We start from the raw sequence: 23165 nt of genomic DNA on the forward strand, positions 1-23165 counted from the left end.
ATCATGTTACAATAACAGTTACAGCCCTTGGTTGGGGGGTGGGGGGGGCTAAGTTTGAGGTCAACCGTACAAAGGCACACACAGTCAAACAACATGGTGGGCGAGGGGAACACCAATTCACCCCAGGAGGTCTAGGGGGAGAGAAATAGAACTGTAGGGAAGGGGAAGAACCCAAAGGGACCGACCCCCCTGGGGAGTACCCATGCCCCACGAGTGCACGTGGGAGGGGAATCTACTGATCCACTGAGGTTGTAGGTAACACTCCCGAGACCGATCCTCCTCACAACCAAAGTGGGGGGCTGCCGGCCATGGTAACACTGTGACACGGACTCTGGCGTCCGGTCATATTTGTCCCCACCAAACTCGCTGGCCTCCCTGGTCCAGGATGGAGCATGTCGTGGCCTACCCAGCATGTAGCTAATGCACAAGCTCGCCGGCCAGACTGGGATGACCAATGGATCTATATCCAGCCCGTAGCCCAGTCCGGCTGTTCATTGAAGATCTCCGCAGGAAAAAACCCAGGAAAAGGAGAAAAAAAAAAAACACAATGGAACCAAAGGTCCTAGCAGGGAGTTAGGTCACTTCTCCTGAACACTAAGTGGAAAGAATAGAATGCCTATAACAGAGAAGGGGTTTTATGCCAGATAGGATTGCCCATAGGCGGTCTCGAGTTATTTTCTGCCTTGTCCTACAGGTGGCGATATAACCCAATGGTCAATATTCTTTGGAGAGCCGTGTCTGTCAATAAACGAAAGAGAAAATAGGATTTTTTGTACTCAGCGTAAAATCCTTTTCTCTGTAATTCACCGACCGACACAGCTCCTCTCTAACTAAATGGGTTGTATAGCCTGCCATTAGGAGAAACTAAGCAAAATTGTTACACAATACACAGAACTTTAATCCCACCCCAGGGGGGCGGGCCCCGTTCTATCAACCCTTCCCACTGCTCCTAGTAGCTTCAGTACGTCAACAAGCAGTATAACGTATAAAAAAGGAGGGGTGGATGGTGTGTCGGTCGGTGAATTACAGAGAAAAGGATTTTACGGTGAGTACAAAAAATCCTATTTTCAGTACTGCGTTTTTATCGAAAAACCAGGAAAAAAATTCAATAGCAACTACACGGCCGCCTGCAAAACTTTGCAGCCAAAACAGGCATCAGCCAATGCACTGACGTCTACCTTGTAGAACTTGGTAAACGTATGGACAGATGACCAGGTCGCTGCCTTACAAACCTGAGCGACAGACGCTTGGTGTCGGAAGGCCCAAGATGTTCTGATTGCTCTTGTAGAGTGGGCCGTGACTGGAAATGGGGGCACCTGCCCCTTCAAGGCGTAGGCTTGGACTACAATCTGTCTGATCCACCTGAAAATGGTGGCAGAAGAGACCACCATGCCCTTCTTAGGACCAGCCACCAAAACAGCGAGTCTGACTTCCGAAAGGAAGCTGTGGCAGACAAGTACACCTTCAGAGCGCGAAGGGCCACCTCCTTGGGGTGCTTCGGCTTAGGACACAATGATGGCAATACAATGTCCTCATTGATATGAAAGGCTGAAACCACCTTCGGTACAAAGGACAGTTGCGGACGCAACACCACCTTATCCCTGTGGATGACCAGATAAGGCGACTTGCAGGACAAGGCTGCCAGTTCCAAAACCCTCCTGGCCGATGTGATGGCCACTAGAAAGACCACCTTCTGTGAAAGGGTCAGCAGAGGACTCTCCCTGATATTCTCAAACGGCGGCTTCTGAAGCGCCGACAACACCAGGTTCAAATCCCATGGAGGTAACGGAGGACGCACCGGAGGGACTACATGTTGCACCCCCTGCACAAAGGTACTCACTAATGAGTGAGACGTCAGGGGTCTGTGAAAAAAAAGACAGCCAAAGCCGAAATCTTGATGGTGCTTAACGCCAACCTCTGGTCTACACCTTGCTGAAGAAACAGCAGGATCCTGGATATAGAGAAGGAGCACGGATGCCACCCTTTCTCCTCACACATGGAGATGTAGGCCTTCCAAGTACGATGATGTATCTTCATGGATGAAGATTTCCGCGCCGTCAGCATAGTTGGAATCACAGAGTCCGACAGACCCGGTTCCTCAATACGTGGCTTTCAATAGCCAGGCCGTTAAAGCCAGCTATGGTAAAGCAGGGTGAAGGATTGGACCTTGAGATAGGAGGTCCTCTCTCAACGGCAGTCGCCATGGAGCGCCGGCCACCAGGCGCACCAGGTCTGCGTACTAGGCCCGCTGAGGCCAATCTGGGGCAATCAGGATTACTGGAATCCCCTCGGCTTCCACTCTGCGAAGCAGACGTGGCAACAGTTTCAGCGGAGGAAAGGCATAGATCAGCTGGTACTGATCCCACAAAGTCACCAGCACGTCTGCCCACGGATGCCTTGTACTGGACACGAATCTCGGCACCTTCCGATTGAGCCGGGAGGCTAATAGATCCACATCTGGTGTGTCCCATTTCAGGCACAGCAGCCCGATTATCTCCGGATGCAATGCCCATTCTCCTGGGTCCAGCATCTGTTGACTCAGATAGTCCGCCTGCCAATTTTCCACCCCCAGGATATAAATGGCTGACAGGGCCGGAACGTGTCGCTCTGCCACCGGAGTATGTGAGCGACCTCCCGAGCAACGGCTGAGCTTCTTGTTCCCCCTTGGTGATTTATGTACGCCACAGCCGTGGTGTTGTCTGACTGTATCCTGGTCAGACGGCCTTGAAGACACGTCGATCACGTGTGGAGGCACAGCCTGATCGCTCTCAATTCGAGCAGATTGATTGGCAACTTGGATTCTTCCGTCGACCAGAGGCCCTGAGCTGACTGAATCCCCATCACTCCAACCCAGCCGGCGGACTGGCGTCCGTAGTGACCACCGTCCATGTCAGAGGAAGGAACGATTTTCAGGACTGAATCACCGGGGACCTCAACCACCAGATCAGGGAATCCCTGACTGGCTGGCTCACCTGGATCTGCCGATCCAGGGACAACGGAGACGTGTCCCATTTTGTCAAGCTCTCCTTCTGCAGGACTCTGGTGTGGAACTGGGCATAAGGTACTGCCTCGAAGGAGGCTACCATGAGCCCCAGCATCCACATGCAAAAGCGGAGTGATGACCACTTGCGGTTCATCAGTAGTTTAAACGCAGATCTGAGAGTCAGCAATTTGTCTAAGGGGAGAAAAACCCTTGCTTCCCTGGAGTCCAATAGTAACCCCAGGTACTTCAGATGCTGAGTCGGTACCACCACCGACTTCTGTAGGTTCAACAGCCACCCAAATGCTTACCGGGACTGCAAGGTGATCGCCACATCCTACTCTAATTCTGAGGCGGAAGAAGCTCTAAGGAGGAGATTAACTAGGTAACCCACGATCGCTTGACTGGACTGGAGCCAGTACTTTGGTAAAAACTCGGGGGGCTGATGCCAGGCCAAAAGGAAGAGCCACAAACTGGTAGTGGGCTTCTCCGACTGCCAAACGCAGAAACTTTTGATGCTGAAGGCATATGGGTATGTGCAGGTAGGCATCCTGAATGTCCAGGGATGCCAGGAAGTCCCCTTGATAGAGTGCAGCGACTACTGAGCGAACTGATTCCATTCTGAATCTTTGCACTTTTACAAAGTGATTTAGGGCTTTTAGGTCCAATATTAGATGTACCCCTTCCTTCTTGGGAACCACAAACAGATTTGAGTAGAACCCCAGGAAGCGCTCCGATTCCAGAACCGGTACAATCACCCCCTGATTCAGAAAGTCCCTCACCGCCCCTAACAGGGCCTCCCGGCGAACCGGGGACATGGGTATGCTGGAGGGAAAGAACCTGTTTGGCGGCCAAGAGAGAAACTATCTTGTAACCTGTGGAAATCAGATCACAGCATTGGTCTGATAACCGGGAGGTCCAACGGGCTGCAAACTCCCAAAGACTACTCCCCTCCCGAGACATGGGTGGGGGCAAACCTTCATGCGGTAGCAACTTTGTTCGTAGGCTTGCGGTTTCAGGGACGCTTCTGACCGTCCGTGGGCGTCCTGTCGGGCTGGGGTCGTTTTGCCGAAGCACCGGGCGGACGAAAAAGCCGCTTGTGAGCGGAAAAGGAGGGCCCTTGCCTGCAGCATGGCTCCTTAGCCTTCGTGGCCTGTGGGAGAAGTGTACTCTTACCACCCGTGGCATTTTTAATAATGTCATCCAACGAGGCTCCAAAGAGCCATTCGCCAAGGAAGAGAAAATCCGTCAGGGCTTTCTTGGATGCCTGGTCAGCAGACCAGCATTTCAGACAAATGAATCGCCTCAGCACAATGGCTGACACTGAGGCCCTGGAGAGCAGGGGGAGAGCATCCAGGGCTGCGTCACAAACGTACTTAAGGCCTTGCAATAGTTGGTCTGCTAGTTCCACGTAGACAGGGGAGGCCTGTTGCTCTCCCAATTCGTGGTGCAAAACTTTTGCCACTCAGTGTCTGCGACACCAGTGAGGATGCCAGTACAGGTCGCACGGCTGACCCCACAACTGTAAATAAGGAACGAGCCACTGCTTCGGCCTTCCTGTCCGTGGGATCCTTGAATGCAGGAGTCCCCTCAACCGGGATCGTGGTTACTTTATTTAACCTAGATACTGGGGGGTCCACAACCGGAGGATCCGACCACTTTTTGAGAAGGCTTTCCTCAAAGGGGTAACACACCGCCAAATTTTTGGGGACCCAAAAGGTCCGTTATGGGCGACGCCATTCCCTGTAGATGAATTTGTCAAAATAAGTCAAATACGGGAACACCTTAGGTGAAAGTGCTGGCTTGCGGGACCCAAAAGGGACCGGTACATCAGCAGAGGAATCCGCTGGCTCCTGAATCTTCAGGGTATCACGCACAGCTGTGATAAGTGCTCCAATCAAGAAATGAAACCAGAAAAGGCCCCAGGCCCGGATGGGTATACATTACTTTATTATAAGACCTTTTTTGAAAAACTGGCACCAAAATTTACAGAGGCATTTAACTCTATACAGGATGGGCAAAGGATGCTACCAGAAACGCTAATGGCTCATATAACTGTGATCCCGAAAGAGGGAAAAGATCCAACTCAATGTGCCAGCTACCGCCCAATTTCTTTACTAAATGTAGATCTCAAGATTTTAACAAAAATACTTGCGAACAGACTTATTCCAGCTTTAATACACCTAGATCAAGTGGGATTTACCCCTGGCAGGGAGGGAAGAGAAAATACGCAGAGAGTTATAAATGCTCTATATATAGCACAATACTATCAAAAACCGCTAGTGCTTATATCAGCGGATGCAGAGAAAGCATTCGATAGGGTCGACTGGACATTCCTGAGAGCTACGTTACAGCATATAGGACTAAAAAAATGGGATGCAGAATTGGATTGATAGTTTATATTCTTGCCCAAAAGCTAGGGTAAAGATAAATGATATAATGTCTGAACCATTCTGTATAAGGAATGGAACGCGCCAGGGATGTCCACTCTCTCCCCTATCATATTCATTCTTACATTAGAACCCTTTTTAAGAACAATTCAGGCTAATCCTGATATCCAGGGCATTTAAATAAAAAAAATGAACATAAATTGGCCGCATATGCGGATGATCTGCTATTTTTCATAGCCTCCCCAAGGATTTCCTTACCTTCTCCGTTACTAGAGCTGCACACATATGGAGAGATATCTAATTTTAAAGTAAATTACAGTAAATCAGAAGCGATGGGGGTAGAAATGAATAATGTAATGAAATCCCAGCTAGCGGCGCATTTTGCGTTCAGATGGACGGATTCCCACATATGCTATTTAGGGACCAAAATATCAAATAAGTTGAACAGATTGTTTGAACTGAATTTTATCCCACTAATACGACAGATCAAGTTAGATTTTCAACTATGGGATAAAATGGTTTTTACATGGTTTGGGAGAATTAATATTATTAAAATGAATGTAATGTAGAGGCTGCTTTACCTGTTTCAGACCTTACCTATAAAGCTCCCTGTAAGTTTTTTGAGAGATTTGAGATCAAGATTTACAAAATTTATACGGGAAGGTAAAAAAGCGAGAAGACGCAGAGATATTTTGATACTACCAAAAGAGAGAGGAGGGGTGGGATTCCCGGATCCGGTGGGCTATTACGAGGCATCCCATTTAGCACGGGTAGTAGATTGGTGTAGACTCCAAAAAGAAAAACCTTGGATACATATGGAACAAGCAATAATTCCAATACCCTTGGAAGGAATAGTGTGGCTCTCAGATGTAGAAATTCCACAGGAGGTACGTAGACACCCTACGGTGGGTGCCACACTACAGACAGTCCAAAAGCTATTCAAGAAAACTAAAATATCAGAACATCCAAGCCCTATGATACCAATCTTGGCCCCCCCGAGTTTTCAGCTAGGCCTGACAGATCAGGGTTTTAGGGACCTAAGACGAAAGGGAATCAGTAGGATTATACATTTCTCAATTGATAATCATGTAATGTATAAGGAAGAGATCAAACAAGAATTTAGGGAGGACCTGGACCCATTCAGGCGAATACAGCTAAATGCTTTTCTCTGATTAAGTAGGCAGCTAATACTGGTGATTAGGACACCATCTGGGTTTGAACAGATATGCTTAAAAGGTAAACCACTGAAACACTCCCTTTCATCTATGTATGCGTTGCGGATGGAACAAGAAGCCTCACAAGATTTGGCTTTCTTACGAGCATGGGAAAGGGACCTAGGAGTCACTTTCTCAGACATACAGAAAAATAAGATTTTTATGTTCACGTATAAGGCGTCAATAGCAACCAGATACCAAGAAGGGGGTTATAAAATTATGTCTAGATGGTACAAGACCCCAGAAGTATTGCACCGGATATACCCACAAGTATCAAATTTGCGCTGGCGCTGTCAGGGCGCTGAGGGTACTCTGTTACATATATTTTGGGATTGTCCCGGAGTAAAAGATTTTTGGAAGATGGTATCTGAAATAGTGAAGGAAATGACAGATGTGTCTCTTGAGGAAAATCCGGCAGCTTTTTTACTGCATGATATTCCGTTATCCATAGAGAAATATAAAAAGTCTCTTTTAAGGCATTTGCTTACAGCAGCAAAAGCATGCATTCCAGCTTTATGGAAAACCACGGTGGCTCCAACCAAATCACAATGGATGAGCAAGGTTTCGGAGATTCAACAAATGGAAAATTGGACTATGATACTGAGAGAGCAAGAAGATAGGTATCATGAAGTATGGAAGCCCTATATTATATATAGGGAACAAAATCCTTAGATAGGGTTTTCTCTTTTCTTTTTTTTGGGAGGGGGTAGGGAAAGGGGAGGACAAATTTCTTTTTTTCTCTTTTTTTTTTCTCTTTCTTTTCTTTTTCTTGTCTTTCTTTCTTTAATACAGATAACCAGGGCTATCCCATGTTAAGGAAAATGTAATAGTGAGTAGAAGGAAATATGGAAATGTAATACAATAAATTAAGCACGATTAAATGATGAATGGCACTGTGTTAAACATAAGATGTAGGCGTGGACGTGTTTAGATATGGAATATTGTATTACTACATTGTGAAAATAAAGAATTAAAAAATAAATAAAAATAAGTGCTCCAACCAGCGCCTTGTCGTGCCCGGACCTGGACGGGGAATCATCCTCACTGTCCGAACGGTCCTGGTCAGCCACGTCTGATAGGTCTGAGCAGGGGTCTCCAGCCGCAGCAGGGCCCGAGTCTGCCTCAGAGCTCTCCCCAGAGGACAGGGGGGGGGGGGGCGGGGGCCTCTTACGTGCACTTTTCCTGCCACGTGCTGCCTCTATCTCAGCAACATAGGAGTCCAGGACCGCCGTCAGGGTTTCCATGCGCACCACGCTAACTGCAGGTGACCCGGTAGCTATAGCCTGGATTTCGGGGAAAGAAACACCAGTTTCTGAAGCCATGCTGACCCTAGCCTGTCTGCCACCTGCAAGGAGACTTAGGACAGTGAAGGTCCCACCCTCCTGCTGCCGCCGCGTGGGGGGGGGGTGGGTACTTAGCGCTAGACTCACCACCCTGGGGCGTCCTGTGAATGCCACTAGCAGTGCCTGTAGTCCCTAGGAGGTTCCCAGTTGCAGAGAGGAGAAAACTGTCAGCAGCTCCCACCAGCGGTACAACGATCTGCAGAGCAGCTTCAGCCTTCAGCAAAGAGCCATCCAGCGTCCTGCACACACACAGTGGATATAGGAAGCAGCCAGAGAAAGCACATGTAATGCTGCCACAAGAGGCCAGTGGTGAAAAAAGCGCTCAGTCTTTAAGAAAATGGCCGCCAAGGTAATCAATAGGAATCCTAAAGAAAAAGGCTGCTGAAGCTCACCAGGGGAATTTATAGCTTTCCCAAATCCAAGATGGCCACCGGAACAGCGCCATGCGGTGACAGAGCAAAAAAATAAAACGTGCTGCCTGCTAACAGTCAGACCAACCTCCATAAACATGTTTTCGGACTCCCAGACCTGGACCAGGACCAACGCCAGCCGCACAGACCCCCACAGGTGAGAAACAGTAACCCACACACACCACCCGCAGCGCATGCAGCCACCCCCCTCAGAGGAGGGAAGGAGGGGTGATAGGGACTTGGGAGAGAAGATAGGGAGGTGAGGTGGTCCCCGAATCGACCCCCCAGGAAATGCCCAGCTACTCACCCCACCGAAGCAGGGAGAGCCGTACTTACCAGTCCTGAAGAGCTGGGAGACATTCCATCACAGACCCACTCCTGCGCAGTTACAGGGTGGCTGCTGGCCACGGTATACTGTGATCCAGACATCAGTAGCCTGGTCATATGTACACCCCGGAGCATTGAAGCTTACTGACCACCTCTGGAGCTGAGGTATGTCGTGGCCTGCCGAGCCTTAGCTGCGCCCTGCTCGCGCTCGATGGCCGGACTGAGGAGACTACAAGGATATCATTAACCAGCCCGTCGCCCAGCCGGCAGTTGATAGAAGATCTCAGGATCTTACATCTTGCGCAAAAAAGCAGCAAACCTGCAGCAAAAATATGGACTGAGAGGCCCGCAGGGTTTCCTATGTCATTCTCCTTGCTAGGCAAAATAAAAACTGAAGCTGCTAGGAGCAGTGGGAAGGGTTGATGGCACGGGGCCCGCTCCCCTGGGGTGGGATTAAAGTTGTGTATTGTGTAACAATTTTGCCTAGTTTCTCCTAATGGCAGGCTATACAACCCATTTAGTTAGAGAGGAGCTGTGTCGGTCGGTGAATTACAGAGAAAAGGATTTTACGCTGAGTACAAAAAATCCTATTTTCTCTTTCGTTCATTGACGGACACGGCTCTCCAAAGAATATTGACCATTGGGTTATATCGCCACCTGTAGGACAAGGCAGAAAATAACTCAGGACCGCCTATGGGAAATCCTAGCTGGCATAAAACCCCTTCTCTGTTATAGGCATTCTATTCTTTCCACTTATGCCGCGTACACACGATCAAACAATCCGGTGGAAAAGTCCGGCAAACTCAAGTCCGCCAAACAATCCCCCCGTGTGTAGCCTCCGGCATACTTTTTTGACCCGAAAGTACGGCGGACTTAGAATGCTGTGTTGCACTGCAATCTTCCCGCCGGACTCGCATTTCGGCGGACAATCCGGCCGTGTGTATGCCAGTCCGCCGTACTTTTGAAATGAGTGGACTTTTCCCGCCCAGAGAAAAGTCCGCTCATTTCGAGCGGGTCTCCAGGTAGGCAGGGCCCGCGAAGGAGACGTCGCTGGCCCCGCCGCCTGGTATGAACTTAAAGGGGAACCCCAACGCCGAAAAAAAATCGGCGTGGGGGTTCCCCCCCAAGTCCACAACAGACCCTTGTCCGAGCACGCTAACCGGCCGGCCAGGAAAGGGGGGGCGAGCGAGCGCCCCCCCTCCTGAGCCGTACCAGGCCGCGTGCCCTCAACATGGTGGGTGTCTTGGGGAAGTGGGGGCCGCGCGGCCCCCCCACCCCAAAGCACCTTGTCCCCATGTTGATGAGGACAAGGGCCTCTTCCCGACAACCCTGGCCGTTGGTTGTCGGGGTCTGCGGGCGGGGGGCTTATCGGAATCCGGGAGCCCCCTTTAATAAGGGGGCCCCCGGATACCGGCCCCCCACCCTATGTGAATGAGTATGGGGTCCAATGTACCCCTACCCATTCACCTGTAAAATAAAAGTACAAAAAAAAACACAACACACGAGATAAAATACTTTATTGCATAGCTCCGGGGGTCTTCCGTCTTCGGGGGTCTTCTCGCCGGACTCCTCCGCTATCTTCTTGTAGCTCTTTTACTAGCGGAGGAGCCCGGCATTGTTCCTCGCCGCCGGCCTCTTCTTCCGACTTCGGGGGTCTTGTCCCCCTCTTCGGTTCTTCTGCCGGGCCACTGCGCCTTCTTATAGCTCTTTTACAGGCGGTGGCCCGGTCTTCTGTCGCCGCCGCCGCCGCCTTCCGTTCTTCTTCTTCTTCTTCTTCTCCAGGAGATGTTGACTCGACGATCTCTCCGGCCACAATGCTAGGGACGCGCTGCGCTGCCACTTATATAGGGACAAGGGGCAGTGTCACATGGGTGATGTCACATGGGTTGGTGTCACCCCCTTACGATGTCACAGTCCCGGAGGATGCTGGGACTGTCGCCATGTGACATCAACCCATGTGACCAACCCATGTGACATAAACCCATGTGACACCGCCCCTTGTCCCTATATAAGTGGCAGCGCAGCGCGTCCCTGGCATTGCGGCCGGAGAGATCGTCGAGTCAACATCTCCTGGAGAAGAAGAAGAAGAAGAAGAAGAAGAAGAAGAAGAACGGAAGACGGCGGCGGCGATAGAAGACCGGGCCACCGCCTGTATAAGAGCTATAAGAAGGCGCGGTGGCCCGGCAGAAGAACCGAAGAGGGGGACAAGACCCCCGAAGTCGGAAGAAGAGGCCGGCGGCGAGGAACAATGCCGGGCTCCTCCGCTAGTAAAAGAGCTACAAGAAGATAGCGGAGGAGTCCGGCGAGAAGACCCCCGAAGACGGAAGACCCCGGAGCTGTGCAATAAAGTATTTTATCTTGTGTGTTGTGTTTTTTTTTGTACTTTTATTTTACAGGTGAATGGGTAGGGGTACATTGTACCCCATACTCATTCACATAGGGTGGGGGGCCGGTATCCGGGGGCTCCCTTATTAAAGGGGGCTCCCGGATTCCGATAAGCCCCCCGCCCGCAGACCCCGACAACCAACGGCCAGGGTTGTCGGGAAGAGGCCCTTGTCCTCATCAACATGGGGACAAGGTGCTTTGGGGTCCCCCCTTCCCCAAGGCACCCCCCATGTTGAGGGCACGCGGCCTGGTACGGCTCAGGAGGGGGGGAGGCGCTCGCTCGCCCCCCCTTTCCTGGCCGGCCGGGTAGCGTGCTCGGACAAGGGTCTGTTGTGGACTTGGGGGGGACCCCCACGCCGATTTTTTTCGGCGTTGGGGTTCCCCTTTAAGTCCATACTAGGCGGCGGGGCCAGCGACGTCTCCTTCACGGGCTCCGCCTACCTGGAGACGCGTTTGAAATGAGCGGACTTTCCTCCGCGTGTGTGGGCGAGTCCGTTCATTTCAAAAGTAGGGCGGATAGTACGGCGGACTTAGTACGCCGTATTAGTCCGCTGAAAAAGTGCCGTGTGTGGGCAAGTAGCCCGTTCGGAAAGTCCGACGGACAGTCTGGCGGGAAGTCCGCCAGACTAAGTACGTCGGACAGACCGCTACGTGTGTACGCGGCTTTAGTGTTCAGGAGTAGTGACCTAACTCCCTGCTAGGACCTTTGGTTCCATTGTCTTTTTTTTTTCTCCTTTTCCTGGGTTTTTTCCTGCGGAGATCTTCAATGAACAGCCGGACTGGGCTACGGGCTGGATATAGATCCATTGGTCATCCCAGTCTGGCCAGCGAGCTTGTGCATTAGCTACATGCTGGGTAGGCCACGACATGCTCCATCCTGGACCAGGGAGGCCAGCGAGTTTGGTGGGGACAAATATGACCGGATGCCAGAGTCTGTGTCACAGTGTTACCATGGCCGGCAGCCCCCCACTTTGGTTGCGAGGAGGATTGGTCTCAGGAGTGTTACCTACAACCTCAGTGGATCAGTAGATTCCCCTCCCACGTGCACTCGTGGGGCATGGGTACTCCCCGGGGGGGTCGGTCCCCCTGCCCTACAGTTCTATTTCTCTCCCCCTAGACCTCCTGGGGTGAATTGGTGTTCCCCTCGCCCCCCAAGTTGTTGGACTGCGTGTGTCTTTGTACGGTTGACCTCAAACGCACCCCCCCCCCCCCAACCCATTTAGTTACAGAGAGGAGCTGTGTCGGACGGTGAATATAAGAGAAATCAAATTTTGTATCGTAGTGCAAACATCTGGGAAAATCAGTGCTCAAGCAGTTACATTTTTAGGGGGCGTTCTGTACAGTAAGACTCCAGGTAACCACAATGCATTGCATTTTTATAGAAAATTACAGTGCTGCAGATTGAAAAGGAACAGTAGTTTTTAATAAAATTTAATTACAGTATTTGAGTCACAGCTGTAATAGAATATATATAATTTTTTTTTTGCTAATTTTTTTCTCACAAAAGTTTAGTTACCCTTTAAGTGGGGACAGACTGAGGATGTGCATTAACATACAATGCACCACCCAAGTCTTAAGACTGGGTTGGCAATCCACGGCCAGCACCTGGTTTGCTGCCGCTTAATGTCCAGCCTGCCAGTGCACGTGATGTATGCACATGCTTACGGACCGTGGACATTTTGACCCTTTGTCAGCTTTCTTGGGATAGCAACTGATGCGGCTAAAAACCGCTCGGCTGTTATCCTAAGCAGCGGGAGGGGACGCCCACCCCCCCTCCTTTTGGCTGGCTGGCTGGCTGAAGACCCGAACAAAGCGGATATCGGTTTTGATCGGGTTTTGGATTTAGTAGCCCGCAAGAGATGTCATGACATCACCTTCGGTTTACAGAAGATTTAAAGGCGCCAAATTTTAAAATAATTAATTTAAAGGAGTTGTAAACCCCCATAGTTTTTTACTTTAAAGCGGTGTTCCACTTAAAAAAAATAATAATTAAAAGTCAGCTACGCGGGGGATCGAAACCCCGCTTGTCTTCCCCTCCGCTCTGTGGAGCCGGCATTTTAACTGTGGGCACCCAGCTGTGGCTTCACAGCCGGGCACCCACTGCGCATGCACGAGCCGTGTGCCGTGACTGGAAGTGCAATTATCTGGGACCTGTCACGTGTCCCAGATGATTGACAGGAGGGAGGGGAGAGGGGCGATCTCCCTTCCTGCGCAGAGGAAAGTGAATTCAGGAGCCCAAGTGCCAAAAGAGGCAGACGACTAGGAGGGAACCCCTAGCAACAGGCATGTAGAGGAGTAAAAAAAAAAATTCTGCAAATGTTTTTATTTTATTAAGCACAGTAATAATTTTTTTTTTTTTTTTTTTTGGGGTGGACCTCCACTTTAATGCATTCTTTGCATTAAGGTGGAAAACCTTCTGTGCTGCAGCTGCTCCCCAGAGCCTCCCTTTTTCTTACCTGAACCCAATCGTTTCAGTGACGAGCGCAGCAGCTCCAGCCGCCGTCTCAGGTCCTCATTGGATATATGATCAGCGGGATCTATTGGCCGCACGAGTGGCCCCATGGAAATCAGTTCCCTGTGGGGGCACTCGAAGAGGAGGAGCCAAAAGCGCCGAGGGACCCCTGAAAAGGAGAGTCAGAGCCGCTCTGTGCAGAATCCTTGCACAGAGCAGGCAAGTATAACACGCTATTTAAAAAAAAAAAAAACAACCCTTATGATCACTTTAAGTACAAAGGAGTGATTTGGGGTCTTATAGACCCCAGATCTTTCCATAAAAAGTACCTGTCACTAGGGGTGTTTACATTCCTTCTGACAGCAATAAAAGTGATCAGAAATATATATTTTTTAAAGGAACAGTACAAAAATAAAGGAAATAAAATAAACAAGAATACTTTTTTTTTTTTTTTAAAGTGCCTCATCCCTCCATGTATGTGCGCAGAAGCGAACGCATACGCAAGTTGCGACCGCAAATGTAAACACTGCTCAAACCAAATATGTGAGGTATTATAGCGATCGTTAGAGCAATAATTCTAGCAAAGGACCTCCTCTAACTCTGAACTGGTAACCGGTAAAAAAATGTAAAGTGTCACCTATGAAGATTTTAAGTACCATAGTTATTTTGTCGCTATTCTTACGAGTGTGTGCAATTTTAAAGCACAACATAGGGGGGTGATCTACAGGGGGGGCTGTGTAAAATGCAGGGGGGAATGTGTAATGTAAAGGGGTCCAGAGGTGTGGGGCTGCGTAATGTAAAGGGGTCCAGATTATTATCTTAATTTATTTGCAGGTGAGCGTGGCCCTCCATGCATTCACAGACATTGAATCCGGCCCCTAAGTGGAACAAGGTTGCTGACCCCTGTCTTAAGAGCTTTATCCATTTGTTAGGACAGAATGCTCAAATCTAGTTTACAATTGATAACGAAGATCTGCTAGCACAGGTCAGATAGGGTTAATTTTGTTAAACTTTACTCCTAGTCCCCTCTTTAACAATACATAGAAGCGACAGCTATGTATGATTTTCAGGCATGTAAAAGGCAAGCATAAGCCTATACAACTGAATGACAGGCTGTAAGTAGCTGGTGCTGTCTGCATTTAAGCATGTATCTGCACATCCAGAGGTTAGTTCAGGTTAGGAACAGATGTCCAGCCCTGGACAAAAGTCTGATAACTGCTGGATGAGTGGACACATGCTTACCGTGGCAGACAGCCCCTGGCTGCTCTATTTAGTCTGTTATACATTTTCCCAGGATTAGTGGCTGCTAATAATCAGAACACCTGAGATTGTGGCAGCAGACAGTCTCAATATACTTGCCACAGGAATCTTGCATAAGAGTTCTTTTTGTCTGTATGAATGAAGCCTAACATGTAGGCAGGGGGTGTTCTCTGAAATGCTTTAGGACTTCACAAAGCTGTCACTGTAACATATTGAGTGATAAGAGGAACATTTTCACAGCATATTACCGTATATACTCGAGTATAGGCCGACCCGAATATAAGCCGAGGCCCCCAATTTACCCCCAAAAAAACTGGCAAACTTATTGACTCGTGTATAAGCCGAGGGTGAGACATGCCTGTCCATCCCTGTGTGTGTGTCTGTCCATCCCTGTGTGTCCGTCCATCCCTGTGTGTCCGTCCATCCCTGTGTGTCCGTCCATCCATCCCTGTGTGTGTGTGTGTCCATCCATCCATCCATCCCTGTGTGTGTGTGTCTCCATCCATCCATCCATCCCTGTGTGTGTGTGTCTCCATCCATCCATCCCTGTGTGTGTGTGTATCCATCCATCCCTGTGTGTGTGTGTGTCTCCATCCATCCGTGTGTGTGTGTGTGTGTGTGTGTGTGTGTGTGTGTGTCCAGCCTACCTGTGTCCCGAGCCTTTGTCCCGAGCCTCCGTCCCGTGCCTTGCCTCCTTGCCTCCGTCCCGTGCCGTGCCTTGCCTCCGTCCCGTGTCGTGCCTTGCCTTGCCTCCGTCCCGTCCCGTCCCGTGCCGTGCCTTGCCTTGCCTCCGTCCCGTGCCCTCTTCGTCGGCGCCTCGGCGGCCATTGTAAAATTCAAAAGCCGCGCCTCCGCCTTCGCCTGTGATAGGCGGAACACTGAATTTCCCAGCAGCCTGTGTTCCGCCTATCACGGACATCGTATCATCCTCGTCCGTAGTACGAGGATGAGACGATGTCCGTGATAGGCGGAACACAGGCTGCTGGGAAATTCAGTGTTCCGCCTATCACAGGCGAAGGCGGAGCCGGAGGCGCGGCTTTTGAATTATAGAATGGCCGCTGTCTGTCTGCTCGACACGCTGATCGAGCGGGCAGACAGCGATGACTCGAGTATAAGCCGAGGGGGGCACTTTCAGCCTCAAAAAAGAGGCTGAAAATCTCGGCTTATACTCGAGTATATACGGTATATGGTTGCTTTAGTGGTTAAAAGATTCCCATCTCTGATTTTGCAGATTCCAGAATGGTTTCATGTGCACCAATAGCATTTAAAGTTAGCAGGTTCCTCTTCCAATATAGTTTACTTTACAGCAAAACATTTTCCCATTTAAACTGGGCTATGTGCGCAAACATTTACTTGCTCAAATGCAATGATAAAAAAATTTCCCATCTCAAATCAGGTAAACTTACTCTGATCGCCGCTTTACTTTTTTAACAGCATAGTCCTTTTGGTCCAATTTTTTTCTTGCTTTAAAAACAGTTCCGTATCCACCAGAATCGAGTCTTGTTATGTTGTCAAAATCCTGAAGAAATCTGAGGAAAAAAATAATAAAAATGCATACATATTTATGAAATGAAAGAACAAAAAATAACTAGAAAGAAAAGCTGACATTTATTTTTAAGTTTTATGTGCTAGCTACATTTTTTGGTTGTAAACTGAAACCTAATGGTGCTTTCATTGGCTACAATTTCTAGAGATAGTCTCCCATTCTAGCAACAATATGCTTTTCAAAAACCCACGTTTAAGCTGAACGCTGAGCTTTTTTTGCATAGTTACATTGGTCCAACTTGAATGAATGTAAGTATGCATATGCCATTCCTGTGGGATCAGCATCAATTCCTCTAGCTACACTTGCACACGTTTTCTGAAGGAACTCAACAGGATCAATGGCGTCCTCAATGCAGAGAAATACAGGTTGATACTTATCCATCATGCCATACATCAGGGAGGCCTGTGATTTGCACCAAATGTATTCTGCAGCAGGACAACAACCCCAAACATACAGTCAATGTCATTAAAAACTATTTTCAGCATAAAGAACAAGGTATCCTGGAAGTGATTGTTTGACCCCCACAGAGCCCCGATCTCAACATTGAGTGTCTGGGATTGCATGAAGAGACAGAAGGATTTGAGACAGCCTACATCCACAGCTTTGTGGTTAGTTCTCCATGATGTTTGGAACTACCTACCTGCCGAATTCCTTCAAAAACTGTGTAGAAGTGTACCTAGAAAAACTGCTGCTCGTTTAAAGCCAAAGGGTAGTCACACCAATATTGATTTGATTTAGATTTTTCCCGTTTGCTCACTTAACATTTTGTACATTGAAAAAACAAATAATTAAAATATATTTTTGAAAGCATTTTTACTTTATAACATTTCTTTATACCTGCCTAAAACTTTGGCACAGTACTGTACATCTAACGCATATCTGAGCTGCATATGGGATCAAACAAGTGATCGACACCATTTGTGAATTAGCTCTGCGGGAGAGCGAAAAAGTGTTATTTGACCTCATTTATAGCAAGAGGTCAAATGTGGAGGAGTGCACTGGTATCACTGTGGGAATATTCATTTATAGAAGCTTTGGAAATTACCACATTTTCCACACTGGTGTTCCAATAACGAAATAATGTCATATATATATATATATATATATCTATATATATACATATACACACACACACACATTATATATAAAACATTATTTGATATATATAATATCAAATAATGAATAATGAACTTTGAGTTGTTTTGGGACAATTCTTTTCTACAGTAGTTGATGTGTTGGTGCACTGTTTATATTTATATATTATATATATATATATATATATATATATATATATATATATATATATATATATATATATATATATTATATAAATTTATGTTTGGTTATACAGTAAACACAAATCTGATTAACAAGGCATAATGTAAGTCCAGTGCCTGCAGCATGGAGAGCAGGGGCGCGTTTCCAGTATATTGATTCTAACGGCCTACCAAATACCCAGAATCTCATTCCATACATTGAAGTTTCTGATTCCATCAGAGTCTCAATCCTGATTCGCCCAGCCTAGAACTTGCTTCATTCTCGATTCCCACCCTAAAGTGTATTTCCACGTTTGCAGTCAAATTTATGAAAACCACACTAATGTGTACGTTTATTAAACAGAGAAAATGTATCTAATTTCACTTCTCAGTAGTTTTCAGAAAAAAATTATCTGCTCTGGTACAGTTTATGAAGTAGAGAACATTTGTTCTCAGCAGAAGAGAAGTTTTTCCTCTGAGAACATCTTAGATATGTGCAGAAGGGGGAGGGCTGCCTGTGATTTTGAGAAATACCTGTGTGAGTTTAACCACTTGCCTACTGGGCACTTAAACCCCCTCTTGCCCAGACCAATTTTCAGCTTTTAGTGCGTTCACACTTTGAATGACAATTACTCACTCATTTTATGTCTTTTTTTCATATAAATAAAGCTTTCTTTTGGTGGTATTTGATCACCTTTAGGTTTTTTTTATTTTTTGCGCTATAAATGAAAAAAGACTGAAAATTTTGGGGGAAAAAAAACCTTTTCCTTAGTTTCTGTGATAAAATTTTGCAAATAATTAAATTTCTTCATAAATTTTGGCCACAATTTATACTGCTACATATCTTTGGTAAAAATAATCCAAATTAGTGGATATTATTTGTTCTGTGTGAAAGTTAGTGTGTCTACAAGCTATGGTGCAAATCATAAAAAAATGTATCACACCTGATGTACTGGTGGTCCATCTCATTTCTTGCAACCCGAACAAGTCAGAAAAGCACAAATACCACCCCCCACCCCCATGACAATTTTTTGAAAGTAGACATTCCAAGGTATTTAGTAAGATGCATGCTGAGGTTTTTGATGCTGCAATTTTTTCCCACAATTCTTTGCAAAATTAAGATTTTTTTTCCCCCACAAAATTGTCAATGTAATAGGTTATTTCTCTCACATGGCATGTGTATACCACAAATGACACCCCAAAATACATTCAGCTACTCCTCCCAAGTATGGCAATACCACATGTGTGGGACTTTTTCACAGCCTAGCCACATAGAGAGGCCCAACATGCAGAGCACACCATCAGGTGTTCTAGGAGCATAAATTACCCATCTCATTTCTCAACCTATTACACTTTTGAAGGCCCTGGAGCACCAGGACAATGGAAACGCCACAAAATGACCCCATTTTGGAAAGCTAACACCCCAACGTATAATCTATGATGCATAATGAGTCTTTTGAATGGTTCATTTTTTCCAGAAATTTTTGGAAAATGTGCGATAGACGATTTTTTGTTTTTACACAAAGTTGTCCATTTATAAGACATTTCCAACACATAGCAGGTACATAGCAAAAATGACACCCCAAAATACATTCTGTGACTCCTGAGTATGGCAATACCACATGTGACACTTTTACACAGCCTGGCCACATACAGAGGCCCAACATGCAACGAACACCGTCAGGCGTTTAAGGGACACATAGCATGCACATACCAAGAATTTCACCCCAAAATTCATTCTGCTGAGCAAAGGGTAAACAAAAGATTACCTGTGGTTTTAGTAGGGCAGTTGTCCACAGGAGGAGGATAGCACTGGTCCCAGCTGCAGCCAGGGACTTGGTCAGCAAAAGCGAACACAATTGTCCAGGCAACAGGCAGGAATACTGTCCATAGTCAGTACAGGCAGGGATACTGTCCATATACAGTCCAGGGTCAGCGCAGACAGATTGTCAGCAGTGCCAAAATATTGGTCCTGGTAGTATTCAGGAACATGGTCCATGTGGTGTGGTCAATTCAACAGGCAGAGGCATGATGGCATAGGACCTACAGGCAGCAGCCAGAAGTAGGGCCTCGTTCAGGACAGAATGGGGACAGGGGTAGAGGCTTCTCCCACCCAAGTCTCTTTGAAGCCTCCAAGTCTCCAGACCCTAATCTAGGAATGAGAAAACAAAAAAAATAAAATAAATGTTTTCTTCAGCTAGAAAAACTATTCGGGAGACCCTCACATTTGTGAGACCCCTGTGTTATAAATCCCACTAGTCCAGTGGCAAGGTACAAGTTCAGTCCAAGAGGCAGGCAAAAAGCATGGTCAAAACAGTCCAGGGTCAGTTATAGAGCATGTAGAGGCATAAGGGGTGTGACGGTAAATGGCAGGAAGTGAGGGTTAGGTTTACCCTACTTTACTAATAATTTAGTGAAGTATGGTAATGGCAAAAACATTAAATTATGCAGGGGACTGGTTGGGAAGGACATTGGGGACAATAAGAGGTGTCTCTTCCAACTCCTCCTCTGGTGCACACCCAGCATTTTTTGACGTTTTTGGCCTGTTGGTCTGGGAAGGACTTTATCGGGAAAGTGGCGTTCGGAGAGTCTGCTAATCACATTGGATCAAATGTTTTCTGGTGGTCCGTTCGGTAATATAAGGGTAGTGGTGATTTCTTCCTAGTAGCCAAGGAAGGATTTGGGGCTTTCAGTGGAGTTGCGATAGATAAGGTAGCTGTTGTATATGGCCAAATTAAACAAATGCATTTAAACTTTTTGATACCACTGGTATGTTCGTCTTGTGGCAAGGTAGGGTTCGAGCATTTGGTCATTAAAGTCGACACCCCCCATGAACATATTGTATTTGTGCATACACGTTGGTTCTTGGATTGGGCCATTCCTCCTGATGATCCCAACGAATGTATTGCTGTGGATCAAAGAAAGCAAAGCAAAGATTCTTCTTTGCTTTGACCATCAATCAGTTCCTTTATGGAATTGATCTTTGCCTGGGGAAAGAACACCCTCTCCCGAGCTGTATTTATGATCAGACCCAAGTACTCCAAACTCCTTGATGGTTTTAAGGAGGCTTTCTCTAGGTTGAGAATCCAACCTAGGTATTCCAGGTAACTGACTGTGGTGACCAAACTTTGGTTTAAGCGGGCTACCGACTGATTTATAAAGAGTAGATCGTCTAAGTATGCTAGAATTGTTATACCCTGAGCCCTTAATCTGGCTAAAGGGGGAGCCAGGACCTTTGTAAACACTTGAGGTGCAGTAGCTAGACCGAAAAGGCAGAGCTACAAACTGAAAATGAAGATGAAGATTTTCTATCTCGGGGCGTAGATATTTCTGGTGTGTGGGAAAAATAGGTACATGCAGATAAGCATCCTTGATGTCGATTGACGCCAGCACCTCTCCACCTTGTAGAATGGAGACCACTGATCAGATTGACTCCATGCAAAAATAGCGGATAGTCAAAAACGATTTAGATCTTTGAGATCTAAAATGGGTCTGACATCCCAGTTTGGTACCATGAAAACGTTTTGAATAAAACCCTAACCTTTGCTTTTCCATGGGGACCACTGATATCACCTTTTGAGACAAGAGATGATCCAAAGCCAGAAACAGAGACTTATATTTTTCCAGATCTCTGGAAACGCTTGATCTGAGAAAACGAGGAGACGGGAACTCTAGGAACTCTAGTTTGTAACCTAGAGATATTGAGGAAGCCACCCATTTGTCTCCACACTGCTCCTGCCAGACCCTTGAGAACAAGTCTTCTTTTGACCCGGGGTTGACCCTGAGGTTTACCTCTTGAACTTGACGGTGGAGGTAGGGTTGCCACCTGTCCAGGATTCACCCGGACAGTTCGGGTTTGGAATCATGTGTCCGGGTTTCAGACTGTCTGCAACCCGGACACATTATTTAGACTGGCCTATGGCTTCCCAGCAGGTTTGCTGGCTGCAGTTGTCTAAGCTGAGAGTGTCTGTTACTCTCTTTCACACTCCCCAAAGCCAACATTAACAACCCCCCCCAAACACATACAGACGGGAGAGGAGAGAGGGCTCGATCTGAACCTCTTCCCCCCCACCCCTACCCCTCTTTGTCTGCCCACACTCCAATCCCTGGCACTGTGCCTCAGAAAAGGGAAATTTGGGCCACAAATTTGAAGTGCAGAAGCCTCAGATCCAACTGGATGAGAGGTGCTGACTGTCAAGAGGTGAGTGAGCTCACCATCCATCTCACCATCCATCCATCTGTGATTGAAGTCTCCCCCCTTCACTCTCTTGCCTCTGAGTAAGTACACTAAGGCAAATCAGGGTTCTCAGAGCACCCCTTATATCAGAGTTTCCCTTTACACCAGAGGCCACAGTCTTTCCCCTTACATCAGAGTCCTCTCCGTACATCAGAGTTCTCAGTGTTCCCCCTTAGATCAGGGTTCCCAGCGCATCCCTTATGTCAGAGTCCCCAGAGTTCTCCCTTACATCAGAGTCTGAAAAGCCCCCCCCCCCTGCTTACAGTGAAAGGGAACTCTGCGAATTCAGATGTAAAGAGGAACTCTGTGGACTCTGATGTAAAAGGGAACTCTTGTTATTAACTTCAAATGATTAGAAATGTTTCTTAGTAGCAAAATATATGTATAGTTTATACTATAAAAATAAAATTGCTGTGCACCGCTAAAGTGTTCGGGTTTGACTTGAAGAAAAGGTGGCAACCCTAGGTGGAGGCCATCATGACTATCTGGAGGCTGAAGCTCCTGGCACTGGAGAAGAAGCTCATTTAAAAATGCTTAAACTTCTTAACTGGTGTAGTGCCCACCCATTTTTGTGGGTGCTAAATAGTTTTTCTGACATAGTGATAGGTAAATTTGGCCAGGGCCTTACACTTTTTAGGCCTTGTTTGTTTTGGGAGGTGGAAGTGATAGAATAGAGGGAGGTGTGGCCACCTACCCTTTGGCTCAGAGACATCCCCTTCACCTTTCAGTGGAAATGTTCTGGAAGGGAGGCTGGACTTGGAATTGGAGTGGCAGGCAGCTGGTATGGAGAGCTCTGGACCAATCATTAATTTGTGTTGGCAGGGGCAGGACTTGCATATAAGCTGGAGGTCACATGCTTCCGGGGGGGGGGGGGGGAGGAGGACGGGGAAGGAGGGAGGGAGGGGGAAGGAGGGGGAGAGATTTAGTGTGCAGTGGGAGCAGGCTTGAAGTCCTGGGGGTTCAGAAACCCCAGTGCTGGATAGCAGGAGCCGGATTTGAAGGCCTGAGGGTTCAGAGACCTCAGTGCTGGATAACCCATACAGTCGCTATGTATTCTGGAGGAGAAAACCGAGCGTCCTAGCCTGGGATGTACTGGACCATGTGGAGGAGGAACTAGGTGAAAAATTGACGAAGGAAACTGGGATCGACCTTCTGTGGCAATCATGGACTGTTGATAGGAGAGAGCAAAGGGAGTGCAACCCAGTGGTGCTTATCAGTCAAGGACACTTTCCAGAACTGACACTGGGCGGATTGCAGGAGTCAAGGTAGGCGGCGAGGCCTGGGACCTTTAATATCCATAACCCACAGCATCTTTCACAGGGGTGCTGGTCGGTTCATCAAAGTACAGAGTATCAGAACTAGGAA

At 47.5% G+C, this 23165-nt stretch overlaps 1 protein-coding gene across 1 annotated transcript in view; it reads right to left on the reverse strand.

Annotated features, from left to right (window-relative positions):
* LOC143987597 (interferon-induced, double-stranded RNA-activated protein kinase-like) overlaps positions 1–23165 on the reverse strand; it is a 365105-nt gene that overhangs the window by 147956 nt on the left and 193984 nt on the right. Inside the window, 1 exon segment of the mRNA XM_077486451.1 lies at positions 16168–16290. Within this exon segment, the coding sequence (XP_077342577.1) occupies positions 16168–16290 (123 nt within the window).

Source organism: Lithobates pipiens, unplaced genomic scaffold (assembly GCF_037356315.1).
Source record: "Lithobates pipiens isolate NorthernLeopardFrog02 unplaced genomic scaffold, aLitPip1_a1.2 Scaffold_18, whole genome shotgun sequence".
Classification (NCBI taxonomy): Eukaryota; Metazoa; Chordata; class Amphibia; order Anura; family Ranidae; genus Lithobates; species Lithobates pipiens.